The 20,778-nt window shown below is 39.0% G+C and overlaps 1 protein-coding gene across 6 annotated transcripts in view; it reads right to left on the reverse strand.

Annotated features, from left to right (window-relative positions):
• Positions 1-20,778, reverse strand: part of LOC106082288 (zinc finger protein ush) — a 570,300-nt gene that overhangs the window by 122,492 nt on the left and 427,030 nt on the right. The window contains exon 1 of one of the 6 annotated variants that reach the window (XM_059366045.1): positions 659-1,711. The exons of the other annotated variants lie outside the window; for them this stretch is intronic. Within the exon in view, the coding sequence (XP_059222028.1) occupies positions 659-665 (7 nt within the window). The 5' untranslated portion in view covers positions 666-1,711. Of the gene's footprint in view, positions 1-658; positions 1,712-20,778 lie in introns of those variants that run through there. 6 annotated transcript variants of the gene reach the window in all.

Below are 20,778 nucleotides of genomic sequence, written 5' to 3' on the forward strand. Positions count from 1 at the left end.
GAGCCTCTGGTCGTCGCAATTGTGGTCCGATTTGGCAGACAATTAACACGTATTGTTCTGTTGTGACTTCGAACATCCGTGTTAAGTAAATCACTGTATCATCTGATATAGCTCCCATACTAAATGATCTCCGGGTTACTCTTCTATTACCCTAGAAAGATTTAATTTTTGACTGATTTGCCAGAAACCTTCAACTTAGTCAATTTGTGCAAATTTTTAGTGGAGTCCATGGTGGTGGGGTCTTTAGGTTCGTCCCGACCGAACTTAGTAGGTTAGGTTGAAAAGAGGGTGCGGATATTAATTCGCCCCATGCCACTATTGACATACACCTAAGCCAATAATCTTAGGTGTATGTCCATAGTGGCATGGGGCGGATTAATATCCACAGCCTCTTTTTAACCGATCTTAGTATGTTTTTTAGTTGTTTTATCCTTAGAAATATGACTAATTTCCTAAGAAAGTTAAGCAGGTGATAAAGCGCGGGGAGAATACATACAACCCTGCCACATTTTCATTTGATATAAATGTAAAATTTAGTTTGTTTGCAAACTCAAGGTAATTAATCACTTCAGCAGGTGCTCGTCGAGCGAGAGAGAGAGAGGGGAAGAGAGAAATATGATATAGGTACAAAAAGAGATAATAAATAAAAAAATATTACCAAACATTGCTGGTGCTCGTCGATGGTTAATGTTTGTTTGTTATTATTCACGTTTTACTGTTATTGTTGTTTGCTGCTGCTATTTTTGTTGTTGTTGTTGTTTAGTTGTTATTTAATATCCACTTTGTATTTGTAATTCTAATCAGCTGTTGTTATTGTTGTTGGTGTTGTTGGCTTGTCATAAGAGGCATTCATTCACGGACTGACTGACTGACTCAGTGGTCGGTCAGCACAGTCTTTGGCTGATTAGTTTGGATTCGTTGTTTGTTTTTGCAATAAAAGTCACACTTCAATGCGAGTTTAAGAAATTCTTAAGAATTGCTTTGGTATTATTTTGATATGAGCATTTTGCTGTTATTTTCAAAATACAAAATACACTCTCTGGGCACACATTTCAAGATAAACCACACATAACAGCAGCTCCACTTTGTTTGTTTGTTGTTTTATAGATATAACACGTTGTTGTTGCTGCTGGTATTCCATGGAGTATTGATAGCTATTGGCTGCTGCTGCTGCTATTGGGTGGGAATGGTGCCTTTAGGCTTTGCTTTGGAATTTCATAATACTCGTATCTGTATTCTTTCTTTTTTGAAAACTATTTTTCACAATTCATTTCTAGTTTCTTCTTGAGATAATTCACTAAACACTATGCCTTTTGTTTGCTTTCATTTAATTTTCATTACAGTTTCTTTTAGGATTTTCACTTAAACCAACTAGGAATGCACTTTTAATTTCCATGTACGCTTTTAAAAGGTATTTTAGCATTTTCAATTTGTTTTGTTTCTTTTTGCAATTTGCTGTGCTGTAAACAATATTTTTATTTTTGTTTTATTTATGTTTGATTTTATCAAGCGTACAATTTTTCTTTTGTTGTTTTTGCATTAATTCGAAACACCAAAACTAACTGTGCAAATGAGACTCAGACGGCGACTTGAGTGACTGACTCTCGCTGACGTTAATAACGGCAAAGACGAACGAACGAATGCAACGAAGACAATGGATGGCTACAACACAAACACGACGGCGTTTGTTGTGTTGCTTGTTTCACGTTCTGCAGTAAACTGAAAAGCGAATGAGCGTTAAGTAATGAAATTTTTTACTGTCAGATACAAAGATACGAACGAACGAAACGTACGAAGCGCATGTTGATTTTTCATTTCGGTGTTCATGCTGTTCTTGTTGTTATTGCTGGCCCATACGTACTTGTATGTATGTAAGTAGTGTGTGTGCTCTGGGTATGGCAAAGCAAGCCAGCTAGCAAACAGCTGATATTCTTGTGATAATATGAGTGAGTGAGTGTATAATACAAATCTTTATCTCTGCCTAGTGCCGTTGTTGTTGCCTTTGGCTCGACGATAATAATGATGATGATGATGATGGTTGTGTTGTTGTATGAACGAACGACTCTGCGTTTGGTTTGGTGGGGTTGGCTGCTTGTTGTTGGTTCGTTCATTTCAGTTGGTTTGTTGGCTGGTTGGTTGGTCCGCCTAGCGGCTTGTCAGACCGTCTGATGATGTTAACTAAAGTGTCAGCAGTCATAACAGCAGCACCAGCAATACAAAACATTGCACCTTTCTTATAACGCCACCACCATAAAGTTGCCGGATAGTTTGAAGAAAAACTAAACAAGTAAAAACGTGCTTAAACTCCTATTGCACGATCAGACATGTCATAGGTATGTAATTTCATAAAATAGTAACTCTGAAAGTTCTAGACATCGTGTGATATGTACAAAAAAAATTGAATATGACAAATGGATTTTGGAATAAATATGCAACTTTTTCGATTGAATCGAGCAACTATTTCGTTGAAGTAGACACATGTTTATATAAAAAAAAGTACAATGCATATGAGAATACAAGCCGATTAGAGAGCGCTCTATTCGTATTTGATGAACATAAGACAAATCTTATGAATAGAGAAAGCGACAGCTCATATAACATGTCCAGAGATGGGCAATGGGTAAATACCCAAAAGGTGTTTACCCGGTAAAGTGGGTAAATTTGGGTTAATACCAGGGTATTACCCTTATATACCCAAAAGCTGGGTATTTATAATTTTGCAGATATTAAAATTGAAAATTGTTCTCATGCTCACGCCAGGACTTGAAACAAGGCGTTCGGCGTCATAGGCGAACATGCTAACCTCTACGCCACGGTGGCCTCTGATCTGCTACCTACTGCCTGACCATAATACGAACCAAAAGGGAAAATTAGAGTTATCAAAGAATGCATGAAATAGCATGGTTAGAGATGGGTAAATACCCAAAAGACAATTACCCAGTAAATTGAAAAAAAAAACCGGGTATTTACCCATATATACCCAAAATCTGGGTATTTATAATTTTGCAGACATCTTGGCTATAAAAACATTTTCCAAAAAATTTTTGATGATTTCGTATTCTTTGTTCTTCTCATTCTCCGCTGTATAGACCGATATCCAGACTTAAAGTTTTGAGACAGTAAATTGGTCATTTTTCATCCGATTTCGAAGAAATTTAGCACTGTGAAATCTGGTAGATCCCTACCCATTTCTGTGAAGTGTGGTACAGATTGGATTATATTTGGTCGATTAATCGGTCCATAGCGGTCCGATAAATCGACCGCCCAATCTCCCCATATAGGGTATAAAGGCCATAAAAGATCCATTTATTAACCGATTTCATTGAAAATTGGCACAGTAAGTTCAGGTAGACCCCTACCCATTTCTGTCAAATGTGGTCCAGATCAGACCATTTTTAGATATAGTTGACATATATATCTCCCTATATAGTGTATTGAGCCCATAAAAAGAACATTTTTATTCGATTCAATGGAATTTGGTACAGTGTATTCTGGTAGACCCCTTCAAATTTTTTGTTGAATGTTGTTCAGATAGGACTATATTAAATACCCAAGCATTGGGTATTTACCCGGTAGAAACCCATTTCTGGACATGTCACATGTTTGATCGAATAATTTCGGCTCTAGTTCCGCAGAGTCGAATCTTGGGTTCCCTCCCCAATGGATGCTGGTAAAAATTTACCCGAAGGCCACAGTGGTAAATTTGGCTGTAGCTCCCATATAAAGGGGTCCTACGACTTGACTTCGTAGGCCCCTAGAAGTCACAATTATTATCCGATTTGGTCAACATTTTGTGTGTAGTGTTTCTTTTCGACTTTCAATATCCGTGGTTAATATGGTCGAAATCAGTCCTTAACCTGATATAGCTCCCATATTAACCTGTCTCCCGATTTGATGTTTTGAGCAACTTTTAACCTGATATAGCTCCTATATTAACAAGTCTCTCGATTTCACATTTTGAGCCCCTGAAAACCACAATTCAAAATCGGTCTTTAACCTGATATAGCTCACATATTAACCTGTTTCGTGATTTCAGTCTATAACCTGTTTCGTGATTTCGGTCTATAACCTGATAGAGCTCCCATATTAACCTGTTTCCCGACTTGACATTTTGAGCCCCTTGACGCCGCAATGGTTATCCGATTAAACTGAGATTTTGTACGTAGCGTTCTGTTGCGACTTCCAACAGCTGTGCCAGGTACGGTCCAAATCAGTCAATAACCTGATATGGCTCCCATATAAACCGATCTCCCGATTTGAGATCTTGAGCCCCTGGAAGCCGCAATTGTTACCAGGTACGTCTGAAATTTGGCACATCGTTTGCTAATACAATTTCCAACAACCGTGCCAAGTACTATTCAAATCGTTCGATAACCAGGTGTAGCTGCCGTGTAAACTGAACTCCCGATATGACATCTTGGGAGACTGTAAGCAGCAATTGTTATAGGATTTGGCTGAAATTTTGCATATAGTGTTCTGATACGACTTCCAACAACCTTGTCAAGTACCTTCCATAACTTGATAAACCCATATAAACCGATCTCCTGATTTGAGACCTTGAGCCCTGGGAAGGCGCAATTGTTAAAGGAATTGGCTGAAATGTTGCACAGAGTTCTGTTCCGACGACTTCCAACATGCTTGGAAGTATGGTCAAAGATCAAGAAAATTAAATTATTGACAGTAGGTGTTGTGGGCATGATATGTAGTCTTGTCTAAATTTTAAGAGGTTTATCGCCTTACTGTCGCTGGCTAGAGCGGACCTCTCAGTCATTGTGTTCGGCATGATAGGTCACTGTCTGATCGGAAAACATGCTGACAGACTGACAGAAGGTTGCCAGTAACGACTTTTGCGGAAGCTGTGTGGACATCGAAGAAGAAGAGACTATAGAATATCTGCTATGTGTGTGCCCCGCACTGACAGTCAGAAGTTTAACTCCTTCTGACTTAGGTACTCACTTCTTTGAGAATTTGTCTGTTTTAGCGGAGGTTAACATTCGCAAGTTGTTGGGCCTTTCAAAGTGATCTGGATGGTTCAACGACTAGAAGGTACAACAACTAGAAGGTACCTTCCTGTTCCTGTGGTATCACAATGGACGAAAACGTCTAAGTGAGTCTGATGGCAGACTTCCACCTAAACCTAATCCAACCTAATGCTCAACCAGAAGTGAATAGAGTTTCTATTCCATAAAAGTGCAGCAAAAGTTGGTGAGAGAACAAGTCTTAGAATTAATAAAGAGTAACTACAAATCGATTATATTGTATATGTATTGCCGGAACAATGTAATGTATTCCAACCAAAAATACAAACAAATGGAAAATACAGCAGATCATAAATTTCCCATTAACATTCCATTAAGGAACATTTGATACTTCTCTCATATCAATGAGTGCAGTTCGATTAAAATTTAAGCTAAATGATAATGGGCTGATTTTTTGCCCAATCCGAACGACATGCCGCATAAGTAAGGCGATAATCAAAGCTGAAACATTTTCGGATTTTCACGCAGGGGTTCGAATCCTTTATAGGAGGTTATACTAATCTAAATTTGAAAGTGACGTTCTTCAACATATGTCCAAAGTTTGGTATGAATATGTTCATAGCCTAAAATGGCGCTCATATAAACCGATCTGCCGATATGTTTTATTGAACATCTGAAGGAAGCAATTGACAATCAATTTGACTGAAATTTAGCATTCGACGTTCTGTTATCCCAACATATGTTCCGAGTATTGTCTGAATCGGTCCATAATCTGATATAACTCCCATATAACCGATTATGTGATAAGACTCTTTAAGCATCTAAAGAGCGAAAATTTTGACGGATTTGTCCAAATTTCGCAAGCGGTGTTTTGTAACGTCCTGTGTCTGTACCTGGTATAGACTGAGAATCAATTAGAATCAATCTAAGACAACAGTTCTTCTTTTCTTCCTCATTTTCCAAATCCCACTTTTATGCCCAAAAATTACAACGGCAACCTCGGTGCCGCCCAAAGAGATGTATACATGTGCTTATGTCTCTTAAAGGTATGAGTATGAAATTAATGCCAAGATAAGCCGTATAGAACTTTTTTTCAATCTTTATCTTCTCCTTTTTTTTGATATTCTTAAATTAAAGATCTCTTTTGCTTCCCTCGAAAGTTTCCCAAAAGGATAGACAATTTTAGATATCGACTACCACGTATTCTTTTTGAGTGGAACTACTCTCTTGGATATACACTTGCGTTAAGGAAGCACAGTGGCCAATAAACACAAAGTTTATTAAGGAGAAATGGTATATGACAATCTATACAAGTTGTTAAAATTTATTACCAAAATTTGTGTTCTGGGACAACAGAGGCTGAATCCCCACTATTGTAAGGCGGCTCTAAAGGACCTTATGATGGAAGGAGGATTTGGCAGGGTTTTATCCATGGATGTGTGGAAGAATGGTTCTTGGACTAAGAATTTCTAGATTCAAACTACTCAAGGGTACGTGGAATGGAAGACACAGACCCAGTATTATTGCAAAGAGTAGTCTTAATGTTTTTCTTCTTCCGTCGCTAAGCACTGAAGATTCAGAAGTAGCCAGCCTCGAAAGTAATAAGTCTCACTACTGGCTGTCTTCGCCATATATGGCATACAATTCGGAGAGATTCTGAATATTTTTTAAGGCAGAATGTTACTTACACCTAAACTAAAAACAGCTCGATTGAAATCCGCTGTTTTATCGAAAAACTGTGTTCAGCGATGACGCTCGTTTCTGGCTTAAAGGATACTTAAACAAAAAAAACGATCATGCGAACATGCATCAAAAATTTTACCGATGCAAACCTATTTTTCTTAAAAGACGACCGTGAAAAAAACGTTACCGTCAACGACAGTGATGCAAAATTAAGCTCCAAGATGGGTTTACATGGCAGCTCTATCAGGTTATGAACCGATTTGGACCTTACTTGGCACAGTTATTGAAAGTCCAAACGAAACACGTCGTGCAAAGTTTCAGCCCAATCGTATAACAATAGCGCCCTATAGCTGCTCAAGAAGTCAAGATCCGAGATCGGTTTATATGGAAGCTCTATCAGTTTATGAACCGATTTGGACCTTACTTGGCACAGTTATTGAAAGTCGAAACAAAAAACTTCGTGCAAAATTTGAGCCAATTTGGATAATAATAGCGCCCTCTAGTGGCTCAAGAAGTCAAGCTATGAGATCGATTTATATGGGAGCTCTATCAGTTTATGAACAGATTTGGACCTTACTTGGCACAGTTATTGAAAGTCGAAAAAAAAAACACTTCATGCAAAATTTCATCCAAATCGGATTATAATTGCGCCCTCTAGCGGCTGAAGAAGTCAAGCTCCGAGATCGGTTTATATGGGAGCTATATCAGGTTATGAATCGATTTGGACCGTACTTGGCACAGTTATTGAAAGTCGAAACAAAACAGTTTGTGCAAAATTCAGACAAATCGGATAATAATTGCACCCTCTAGCGGCTCAAGAAATTAAGATCCGCAATCGGTTTATATGGGAGCTATATCAGGTAATGAGCCGTTTTTGACCATACTTGGCTCAGTTATTGAAAGTCAAAACATTTCATGAAAAATTTCATCCAAATCGGATAATAATTGCGGCCTCTAGTGGCTCAAGAAGTCAAGATCCGAGATCGGTTTATATAGGAGCTATATCAGTTTATAAACCAATTTGGAACATACTTGGTGCGGTTGTTGAAAGACAAAACAAAACACCTAATGCAAAATTTCAGCCAAATCGAATAATAATAATTGCGCCCTCTAGCGGCTCAAGAAGTCAAGATCCGCGATTAGTTTATATGGGAGCTATATCAGTTTATGAACCGATTTGAACCATACTTCGCGCAGTTGTTGGTGGTTGAAACAAAACTTCTAATATAAAATTTCAGACAAATTGGTTAGGAATTGCGCCCTCTAGCGGTTCAAGAAACCCAGATCCGAGATCAAAACAAAACACTTCATGCTAAATTTCAGCAAAATCGAATAAGAATTGGTGGCTCAAGATGTCAAGATTTGAGATCGGTTTATATGGGAGCTATAACAGATTATTAACCGATTTAGACCATTCTTGGCATAATTGTTGGTAGTATCAAAGTATACAAAATATCAGACAAATCGGATAAGAATTGCGTCTCCTAGAGGCTCAAGATGTCAAAGACCAGGATTGGTTTTTATGACAGCTATATGAAATGATATAGCCCTTTTACAAACCCAACAGACCTACACTAATAGGAAGTATTCAAGCAAAATTTCAAGTGCTTAGCATTATGCCTTCGTAAGTTAGCGTCTTTTCAACAGACGTGTCTGTACGTCTGTCGAAAAGACGCTAACTTTCGAAGGCATAATGCTAAGCACTTGAAATTTTGTCTAAATCGACTTAGATTGTTAAAACGATCAAGAATGTATACACTTTGTTGGGTCTCATCTCAATATTTCGATGTGTTACAAACGGAATGACAAAATTAGTATACCCTCGATCCTATGGTGGAGGGTATCAAAAATTAAATGGCAAAGACCACCTAAGTAACATTTTACTTGAACTTTTTCCAAAATAAATTCTTTTTTTTTTAATTTTATCCAGAATGTAACCACAGTGCGGTACTTCGTTTAAAATACGAAATAACTGATAAAGCATTGATAAGCAAAGCAGCCCAAGTGTTAGATAACATCAATCCAATCCACACACAGTCAGCCAAGCGAAGAAACCATACCAAACCAAACAAACCTCATCATCATCATCATCACCATCACCATCATCGTCAAAACAATCACCATCGCACAAAGAAACATTTAGCTCACAACCCTATACAACGGAGACATCGAGCACCAACTCAAACGAACGAGCAAGCCACCCAACGAACCAGGCAGGCATGCAATACAAAACCCCACCACATGGTAAAGGAACTCCGCTACCGCTTAGTGTTTCAAATTAACAACACAAAACGGATATAGCAGACATATATACACGTACAAACAGACGACCTACACCGCCAACACATAACGCACACACACACACACGCACTATTGGACTGCCGACAGCCTTTTATTGTATGCTCTTGCAGTACATTCGTACGTGTTGTTTATAATGAGTATAGTATGGCAAAGAAACACGTAATCGTCCATGGCTTGTAGTTGGATATTCTTTGAGATCCTCTTTTTCATTCATTCAAAGCCTTGATAGATGTTTTGGTGCGAATGAATGTTTCAAAATTCTGTGAAGTCAGTTAGGTTTGTTATTTGCCTAATATTTGAACTCTTTTAGCTATGTGTGCGGTTTGGCAATGAGCATGGTAGCCAGAGTTGCCGTTGTGCGTATATATGCCTCCAGTTTTGGATGAATGAATTTTAAATGTTTGATTTTGTTTGGATGTACCCCATTTTGGAAGGATTGGAACTAAAGAAGTATGTCCAATATAATGTATGCTGGGGGTTTGAACAGCATGAAACTGGGTATATACTGCAGTTGTCCGACCTATAATGCAGTATGGCGTTGTGGTCTGGTGGACGACGCTTCAAAAGTCCACCTGTTCAACTGGATTCAAAGGATGGCTTGTTTGTGCATCACAACCGCACTGAAGAAGACACCATCTGATGCACTGAATTTAATGCTAGATAGATTGCTGCAACCACTGCCGAAAGTCTAAGGGAACTTTCCTGATAAAACCGATTGGAACTACGATATCCATAGTAATAGAAGTCACATAGACTTCTATGCGGATGGTTCCAAACTAGACGGCCAGGTTTGCCTTTGTTCTCTAAAGATCTAAAACTGGTCGTATCGAAAAGGTTACTGCAGTGTGTATTAAGCTGAGATCCTTGCAATTGAGGAAGTGGTGGAATGGCTATGATATAATGTCATAACGACGATAGGCATAAATATCTTCTCAGACAATTAGGAAGCCATTCAATCCCGCTTTGTCAGCGTTTCGTCAGGAGTTTTCAAAAGTTCAGTTGGTAAACCACAGACTCCTGCTGCTTTGTTGATTATCAGCCAGCTTTATGCTGGTTAGGTGGTAAAGTTCAATGCCGACATTAGCAAGTGCTTCCCAACCGCCAATCTGAATCAATTGTATCGAGGAATTAAATAAAGGTTTGATGTTGTAAATTATTTCGTGAAAACTTTGATTCGTAGCCCTTCTTGGACTTCTGACGGCAACACTGGTCGTCTACATTTTTGCTTGTTTGCAAGTCATATCGCAATATTGCAGTTCGTAGCAACGAAACATTTCAACATTTTTCTGAATATTCTGTAGATTTTGTTGTTGCTGTTGTTTTGTTTGAATTGTAGATTTGGAGATCTACTGCCAATGAATGTTGAATGGTTGGTTGTTTGTTGGTGGTTCGTTCATATAGAATATCTGAATACTGCTACCGCTGCTGCTGCTGCTGGTGTTATCGTCCGTTGGTCGTTAGTATGTATGACTGAACAAACGGACAAACATACTGACATACATATATACATATCTATACACAAACATCCAACCAACCATCCATCCATCCATCCATCTCTACAGCAGTGTGCGGGAGCGCGATTTTATAAAATGATAACTAAACTAACCAACCAATATGGGTATTTCCACAAATAGATGACACATTTAGATATGAGAGTGCAGGTGATATTTTACCAAGCCTTATGTATATGAAGAATAGTTTTTATACCCACCAGTATAGGATGGGGGGCATAGTAACCAAGTCATTCCGTTTGTAATAGCTTGAAATATAGATTTGTGACCCCATAAAGTACAAATATTCTTGATCCTCTTGACATTCTGAAGCGATTTAGCCATTTGTTTGTCGAAAACAAGCAAACTATCAGAGGAGTAAAACTAGGCTCTTGAAATTTTGCACAAATATTTCTTATTATTGTAGGTCGGTTAGGATTGTAAATGGGCCATATAGGTACATATTTTGACATAACTGCAATATAAACCAAGTTCGGTTTATATGACAGTTATGTCATATAAACTGCCATATAAACCGAGTTCTTGGGCCTCTAGAGGGCGCAATTCTTATACGATGTGGTTGAAATATCGCATAGGTATGTGCTGTTCTGACTTCCAATAATTGAGTCAAGAATAGTTCAAATCGCCATATAAACTGAACTCGAATCTTTACTTCTTGAGCCTTAGAGGCGCTATTCTTATTCGACTTGACTGAAAATTTGCAAATTAGATTAAACTTACAAGAACTGTGCCAAGGGCCTAAGACCTTAAATAGGTTGATCGGCCTATATGGGGGCTATATCAAGATATAATCCGATAAAGTCCATCTTCGAGCTTAACCCTGAATAAAACAAGAATCTATGCAAAGTTTCAGCTAATATTCATCATTTTTTAAAGACTTCAACAAAGAGGCGGACGGACGGGCGAACATAACTAGATCGCCTGTGTTTCAAACGGAATGATAAAATGAATATACCCCCATACGCCGGTGGTGGGTATAAAAAGGCATTAAGTTATGGGCCCAACTGAGGATACCCACCACCTCAGGTATATATGTTAACCATATTTCGACAAAATCCGATAAATATACACCATTTATCAACCTGCAGCAGCTATATCAATATATGGTCCGATTTGGCTTAAATGCAGCTGGGATGAAGAGATTGGACCCTCGTCATCCCTGCTGCATTTAAGCCAGTCAAGTCACTTTTAGAAAATTCTGAAAAATCTGGTAATTGATACGCAATTTATGAGTGAAAGACCAAAAATCGGTATATATGACCTATACCTTTATGTGATCTGAAGGGTCCAACGAATCTCACAGTGCCAAATTTCACCAAATCGGGTAAAAAATGCGGCTTCCATGGACATAGATGTTAAGTTGGGAGATATGTGTATATGGGGATTATATCAAGATATTGTCCGCTCTGGACCATATTAGACTCAGAGGGTCGAGTGTCCTAAGACAACAATCTGTGCCAAATTTTAGCGAAATTATGCAATAAATACTGCTTTAATGGGCCTTATACTTTAAATCGGTCTATCAGTTTATATGGGGGTTAGTTTAGGTTAAAGTTAGGTTTAAGTGGCAGTCTGCCATCTGACTCACTAAGACGTTTTCGTCTATTGTGATACCACAGGAACAAAAGAAGGAAGATGCCTTCTAGAGTCTACCGTTGAATCATCCAGCTCGCTTTAAAAAGCCCAACAACTTGTGAACGTTTACATCTGCTAAATCAGACAGATTCGCAAAGAAATGAGAACCTAAAATGGAAGTCCTTCTAACTGCCAGTGTGGGACACACACACAGAAGGTGTTCAATAGTCTCTTCTTCTTCGATGTCCTCACAGCTTTTGCAAAAGTCGTCACTGGCAACCTTCAGTCTGTCAGCATGTTTTCAGATTAGACAGTGACCTGTCATTATGGACGCTATGAGTGAGATGTCTGTTCTAGCCAGTGATAGCAATGCGGTAGACCTCTTCAAGTCTAGATGAGGTCACATAGTTTTGTAATGCTCACAGCCCCTCTCTGTGACCATGTCTCATTCGTTGGCCTTCGGGCCGGATCCTGAAAACTTAGCTTACAAGTCGCTATAGACATACCCACGGATTCCAGATTCCCTGGATTGCGTAAGGTAGTTAATAGTCTCGCAAGCTCGTCCGCTTTGCAATTCCCTGGGATATCTCTGTGGCCCGGATCCCAACATAAGTGTCTAAATCGGTTGACAACCTGATTTGGCTGCCATATAAACCGATCTTCAGATTTGACTTCTTGAGCTTCTAGAAGGCAGACATTTAACCCGATTTGGCTGACATTTTTCACGTAAAGATTTGCTATGGGTTTCAACAGTCAACAGCTGTGAAAAATATAGTCGCAATGCGCGATTCTAAACCGATTTGGCTGAGATTTTGCCCACTTACTTTTTATATGACTTGCCAAGTATGGCTTGAATCGGCTTTAAACCCGATATGGCTCATATATAAATAGATCTCCCGAATGAACTTCTTGAACCTCTAGAGGGAGCAATGCATATATGATATGGCTAAAATTTAGCACAGTGATCTTTTCTATGACCTGTAACATGTGTGCCAGGTATAGTCCGAATCTGTCAAAAACCTAGTATAGCTCCCATATAAACTGATCTCCCGATTATACTTCTTTAACACCTAGAGCGCGGTATTGCTATCCAATAACCTGATATAGCTCCTATATAACCGATCTCTCGATTTTAATTCTTGAGCCCCTATAGGGCGCCATTTTTATGCGATTTGGTTGAAATTGTGCACATGGTCTGTCTTTCGTCTGCCTGTCCATCGTCCGTCTGTCCTTCGTCTGTCTGTCCTTCGTCCGTCTGTCCTTCGTCCGTCTGTCCTTCGTCTGTCTGTCCTTCGTCCTTCGTCCGTCTGTCCTTCGTCCTTCGTCCGTCTGTCCTTCGTCCGTCTGTCCTTCGTCTGTCTGTACTTCGATCGTACTTCGTTAATCCATTTTCACCGCCTGTCTTTCATCCGTATGTTCTTCGTCCATATGTCCTTGGTTCGTTTGTTATTTTTCCATCTGCTCTGTGTCCAAATGTTCTTTGCCCGCCGTCTGTCTATACTTCAACTGTCTGTCTTCACGCTATCTTTCGAAAAAATAAAACTAGCACCTCCAAATTTTGAGCAAAAATAAAAATTTTTAGCAAAAGTCATAAAAAGTACGTTTAGATAAAGCTATCATATAAACCGATCCAACCGATTCCAGTATACGAAAGCTGGAAACTCATGACGATTACCTGATACAACCGGTATTTTGTAAGTGCCAACTAAATAACGTAATTATATTATCATTTATTTTAAATATGCAACATAATAGCTCCCTGGAAGTTCTACATAATGTGAAAAAATTCCCCTATCCCTTATGTTAACCTTAAGCCAATCAATTTTAATGAACCCGCCTCGCCAATCCATGCTTAGCCGCAACAGCAAGCGATAATGTTTAAGCCACAAAATATAGAGAACAACCAACACCATATGTGCCAACAATACCAACCCTTTGACGCTGTTTCTGTGGCATCGGTTCTGTTTGTTTTGTTATCACATTCGTCAATCTGATGGTGATATGAGTGCAAAGACCCATATCATCCAGCCATGATATATCCAAACATTGCCAGCTAATGGAATTCTGATTATTGCGTTGTGATAACACAGTTCTGTTTAATTGTATCTGTATCTTTCTCTCTAAACACAACAACCTATCTGCGTACATACATCTGAATGACTGAGTGAGTATATCTCTGGCTGGGCGTATGAGTGAGTGTGTGTATGAGCTGGTTGCATGTATAAGAGGCAATGATGATGGCTTTGTGTGGGTATGGGTTGGAGTTAAGTTTTGTGCTGACTAACAATTTTTGTGTGTGTATGTTTGTCTGTCTGTCTGTTGTATCTTTTTCGGTATAGAATATCCATACACACACACACACAGCCACTGTCAGTCAGATAGAGATACACTTAACATTCATATAGATTTTAGATATCACCCCGCAAACGCACACACTCACGTTTGTACAGTGAAATATATTTAGACTAGATGGGTTTTTGTGTTACGTTATCATCATCCTTTGATCAAACATTTCAGTTGCTGTGTTGTGTGTTGGCTGAACTAGAAGCAGAAGGCGCAGAGCGAACGACCGGCCATCCCACCGAACACTGACGAACAGAAATTCTTATCAGTAAAATTTTTTTGTTTTTTTTTTTTTTGTGTTTCGCTTTATTGTAGTAGTTGCTGTTGTTGTTGTTGTTGCTTACATTTCCACAGAGCCGTTTTTGCCTTCAAGAAAGAAAAATAAGTTTGGCTGTGATATCATTGCTTAAAATCTTTTGTGTTTTTTTTTTGCGTTTGTATGCGTTCTTGGGCTCTCTCGCTCTGTGGCCTTTATCTAAATCTCTTAAGAGTTGCTTTATTTAGTTTAGGTCGTTCGTCATTGTTGTTGCTCTGAGAGAGCAGAGAGTAATTTAACTGTGCTAACTAAAGTCAGGCATTTATTTTTGACTCTTGAGAGTTGGGCAAATTTTACTTGCCAATAGAGAGAAGAGTGATGAAATGAATTGCAATGGTTTGGCTGTTTGCGTATGTATGTGTGTTTGTGTTTGCCATGTGTTTTTCCCCAGAGCTACTCTTAAGTGCATTTTCCATATCAGCCCACAGCGCAGCAATAGCAACAGTGACCATTTGGGTTTTTCTTCAACTTTCAAACAGCTGTTTGTCTTATTGCTGTTGCTGCGCATGCGTTATAAATAGGCATTTCCTCTATTTCCTCAAACAATCTATTTTCCCTGTAGGTAATTTCTGTAAGATTTCCACGCAGATAAATTTTATGGTTGCTCTTTTGGAAGTTTTCTTCCATTCCCGTTGGATTTTGACGCTGAAGTGTTTCGAATATGAGTTTTAGATTCTGTGAATTTATGAACCGAAATATTTAAAGAGGTAGCATAAGGGAGTTATGATGTGGGTTATTAAATATTGTTACGTTTAAACAGTTGAAAAGGAAATTGCATTTGTTATGACATACATACATATTTGTATGTTAAATTTAGATATTCATAGAAATTGAATAAAATGAGAGCTTTATCCATATCAAAAGGTGGAACGAAGCTTGGATACTAAATTGCTAATACAAGTAACCATTTTTCTTGTCAATAAAACAGGGGAAAGTTCAACCTGCTGTAAGCTGCACCCATTACCACCGAATGGTTAGTGAAGAACCTTAAAAATAGGGCTGTTTCAGATAAATTCTTGCAACAGATAATTCTTACAACAGATTCAGTGGTTCTATGCATGGGCGGGGCGATGAAAGCCACGTTTACTAGGGCACTGTTAACAATTCTAAATAAATGTCTGATTATAGGAAACCTTATTTGATCGTAAAAGGCTTCGGATCAGATACCTGAGACAGACCTTTTGAGGTTCAGAGAGTTTTCGTTTGACGGAACTATGGAAATGCTATCTAGAAGTTTATGCTAAACGGGTGGATCAAAGCTAGAAGGGAAAACAGGGCCGGCTGTTTATATTGAGGACCGAGAGTACTATCATCTGTCTAATCATAATACAGTCTTGCAGGCGATTAGTAAATGCATCCACTCCTATCCAAATTGCAAATAATTTGAAATTGTTAACAACTACGTCCTTATAAGTGAAAATCGGGCAAATTATATATTGGGTTGCCCAAAAAGTAATTGCGGGTTTTTCATATAGTCGGCGTTGACAAATTTTTTTCACAGCTTGTGACTCTGTAATTGCATTCTTTCTTCTGTCAGTTATCAGCTGTTACTTTTAGCTTGCTTTAGAAAAAAAGTGTAAAAAAGTATATTTGATTAAAGTTCATTCTAAGTTTTATTAAAAATGCATTTACTTTCTTTTAAAAAATCCGTAATTACTTTTTGGGCAACCTAAAAAGTAATAGTAATATATATGGAAGCTATATTTAAATCTGAACCGATTTTTGCCAAAATTCATAACACTTGCGATCTTTATTCGACCTTGAATTCAAAAAAGCGTCAGACGAATAAACAGTACATAAAGGATATGCGGACAGGCGGACATGGTTAAGACAGTTTAAGAAGAGTTCTGAGTCAAACCGTACATTTTATCGCGGGTACAGTAGTGGAATAGTGTACAGTTGATGTTTGAACCATAAACTCGGTTTTGCTAACGTATTTCATGCTTGGACCTAAAATCCTCAACCGATTTCTTTGGCACAGTTGTTGGAAGTCGTAACATAACGCTATATGGAAAATTTTAGCTAAATCGAACAAATATTGCGACTTTCAGGGATTAAATATGCCAAATCAGGAGATCGGTTTATATGCGAGGTACATCAGATTATACATCGATTTAGACCGTACTAGGCAGAGTTTTTGAAAATCGTAACAGAACACAGCATGCAAAATTTCAGCCAAATCGGGCGCAAACTACGGCTTTTAAGGACTCAAGAAGTCAAACCGGCAGATCGGTTTATATGGGAGCTATATCATGTTATCGACCAATGTGGATTTAATTTAGTAAAGTTCTTGAAAGTTATAACAGAACATTAATTGCAAAATTTCAGCTAAATCGGACAAAAATTGCGGCTCGTAAGGGCTCGAGAAGTCAAATCGGGAGATTGGTTTATATGGGAGCAGTATCAGGTTATACACCGATTTCGACCGCACTTGGCACCGTTGTTTAAAGTCATAACAAAACACTAAATGCAAAATTTCAGCCAAATCGGACAAAAATTGCCGCTTGTAAGGGATCAAGAAGTCAAATCAGGATATCGGATTATATGGGAGCTATATCAGGTCATACACCGATTTCGACTGCACTCCGCACAGTTATTGGAAGTTATAATAGAAAACTAAATGCAAAATTTCAGCCAAATCGGACAATAATGGCGGCTTGCAAGGGCTCAAGAAGTCAAATCAGGATATCGGATTATATGGAAGCTACATCAGGTTATAGATCGATTTCGACTGCACTCCCACACTGTCGTTAAAAGTCATAACAGAACACTATTTGTAAAAATTTTAGCCAAATCGGATAAAAATTGCAGCTTCCAGAGGCTCAAGAGGTCAAATCGGGAGATTGGTTTATATGGGAGCTAGATCCAAATCTGAACCGATATGACCCATTTGCAATGACCGACGACGAAAGACAAATCCACTGAAACAACCCTTCACGACCTAGTCGGCTACATAGAGGGTTCTTTCGCTGTCAAGGAATATACAATGGAAGCATTTCTTGACATTTAAGGTGCTTTCAATAATGTAAAACCGACGTCAATCATGAAGGAGTTGGGAGTTTCTAGGCATCAACTCTACCGTAAGAAAGTTTATTAATAACTTACGTACTAAAAAATGCATTACGGCATGCTTCTGTGGATCTAAACAGACGGGTCAGCAGAGGAACTCCACAAGCAGGTGTACTGTCTCCTCTACTTTGGAATATAGCCATTGACAATATATTATTGTCTCTGGAAGAAAAATGTGTAAAAGTGGTCGCGTATGCCGATGACGTGGCAATTGCGGTTAGGGGAAAGTTTCCCTGCACTCTAAGAGATATACTTCAGGAAGCTCTTCGTGCAACAGCAAAGTGGGCTACCGAAAGTGGTCTAGAAATAAAGCCGTGCAAGACAGAAGTAGTTCTTTTCAGCAGGAGATACAAGTTGCCTACAGTGGTACCTGTCTCCTTGGGTGGAAAGAATTTTCCATTTACACAAAACGCAAAATACCAGGGTGTTTTTCTCAACAGGAAATTGAACTTCAATTCCAACATTTTGGGAAGGGCAAGAAAGGCCACTTTTGCCCTACACACCTGCAAGAGAGCTATTGGCAAACAGTTGGGGATTTAGACCGCGTGTCAAGCATTGGGTATATACTGCAGATGTCGGACCTATTATGCTATATGGTGTTGTGGTCTGGTGGACGGCTCTTCAAAAATCCACCTACTCCTTAATACTTAACCGGATCCAAAAGATGGCTTGTTTGTGTATCACAGCCGCACTGAGGACGACACCATTTGATGCACTGAATTTAATGCAACATCTTATGGCTCTGGACATTGTGGCTACCCAAATTGCAGCGAGAACTTCCGTGAGGTTAAGGGAGCTTTCCCATTGGTGATGTGGCGGCTACGGACAATGTGTTATCCTTCATATGATATTCGATGTTTCAGGCAGTGTGGATTACACCCTACCTGAGCCACTTTTTGATAAAAAGTACTGTAGCGCTATTCCTGATAGAACTGCGATATCCCTGGTAACAGATGTTACATAGACTTCTATGCGGATGGTTCCATACTAAAGGGACAGGTGGGCTTTGGGGTGTAGAACTGGTCATATTGAAAAGGTTACCCGACCACTGCAGTGTATATCACGCAGAGATCCTTGCATTGAAGGAAGTGGTGGAATTGCTAAGATATAGTGTCATTAAGACGATTGTCATAAATATCTTCTCAGACAGCCATTAAATCCCTGGAGAACGTATTTCTGAACAAAAAAACCGCCCTCGACTGTCGAAGATCTCTCACCAAGATGGCTGAACAGTTCAAAATTCACCTGATCTGGTTGCCGGGCCGCAGAGATATTTCAGGGAATTGTAAAGCGGACGAGCTTGCGAGACTAGGAACTACCCTACACGGTCCAGGGATACTGGAATCTGTGGGTATGCCTCGAGTGACATGTAAGATAAGTTTTCAGCACCAGGCCCGAAGGACAACGAATGATAGATGGTCACAAAGAGGGAGCTGTGAGCATTCTAAAACTATGTGGCCTAATCAATACTCGAAGAGATCTACCGCTTTGCTGTCATTGGCTAGAACAGATATTTCAGTCATTTGGTCCGTCTAATCGGAAAACATGCTGACAGACTGAAGGTTGCCAGCAAAGACTTTTGCAGAAGCTGTAAGGAAATCGAAGAAGAAGAGACTATAGAACATCTTCTGTGGGTGTGTTCCGCACTAGCAGTCAGAAGGAGTTCCTCTTTAGGTTCTCATTTCTTTGAGAACGTGTCTGATTTAGCGGATGTGAACATTCGCAAGTTATTGGGCTTTTTAAAGCGATCTGGATGGCTCAACGGTAGGAACTAGAAGGGATCGTCCTTCTTTTGTTCCTGTGGTATCACAATGGACGAAAACGTCTAAGTGAGTCTGATGGGAGACTGCCACTTAAACGTAACCTAACCTACACTGATAGGATGTATGTGTGCAAAATTTCAAGGGCCTTGCTTTACTCCTTCGAAAGTTTGTGTGTTTTTCCACAGACAGACGGACGGACATGGCTAAATGGTCTTAGATTTTTACGATGATCAAGGATATTTATATATACTTTTTAGGGTCGGAAATGGATATTTCGATGTGCTGCAAACGGAATGACAAAATGAATAAACCCCCATCCTTCGGTGGTGGTTATAAAAAACAACCAAAACATACAGGTACCTAAATATGCCCGTCCATCTACAACAGCAAACAAACCACCACAAAAGGTCATCAAATACAGAGTAAATTAACATCAACAGAGACGCGCCACAGACCATGGTGATAATGACATTGCAGGCGGCGACAATGTTTTAAAGTCTGGCCATTGATGTTTCATTCCATCATCATTTACTACTGGTATTTGTTTTGTAAGCTATTTTTTCGAGCCTCTCGCTGGTTTCGATGCTATAAAATTGAACCGTCACACTACAGGTAATAACAACACCTTAGAGACGTTGGACGACACGTACCATGTGAAGCATGTCAGTCAAGCAAATGATCTGTTTTCCTCGCGATATCAGCCACCTAAATCAAGAGCATAGTCTTTGGCTGGCTGGGTGACTAATGGTTATTACCTGTTGTTGCAATAAGACTTGGTATGGTGAGTGGTGGTAATACAGTAGCTGTGTTACTAAGCCATGCTTTTTCCACCTACATGTCAAAATATTTAGCTAGGTTTTGAATTTGTATACCCTCCACCATGGGAAAGGGGTGGCAAACTTTGTTATTACGTTTGTTACTTAAACTTGAAATATTGATTTAAGACCCTACAAGGATAGCATTGATATGCTGAGTCGAGTTCCATGAATTCATCATTCAAAAGATGTTTTATGGACATTTCCATGTAGAACCTGATCTATCGAACAGTTGGAACATTTGTATTGAAAGGAAAAAAAGATGTTTGATAAAATCAATCAGTCAATTGTTTTCTTAACTTCAAACCACATCAATCCAATGCCTGAAATATCTTCACTCATTAAAAAGAACATCTGAATATATTTCTTATTTTTTATGTAACCAACCACATTTGCCAGAGAATGCATGTGATTGTCATTATC

Source organism: Stomoxys calcitrans, chromosome 3 (assembly GCF_963082655.1).
Source record: "Stomoxys calcitrans chromosome 3, idStoCalc2.1, whole genome shotgun sequence".
Lineage (NCBI taxonomy): Eukaryota > Metazoa > Arthropoda > Insecta > Diptera > Muscidae > Stomoxys > Stomoxys calcitrans.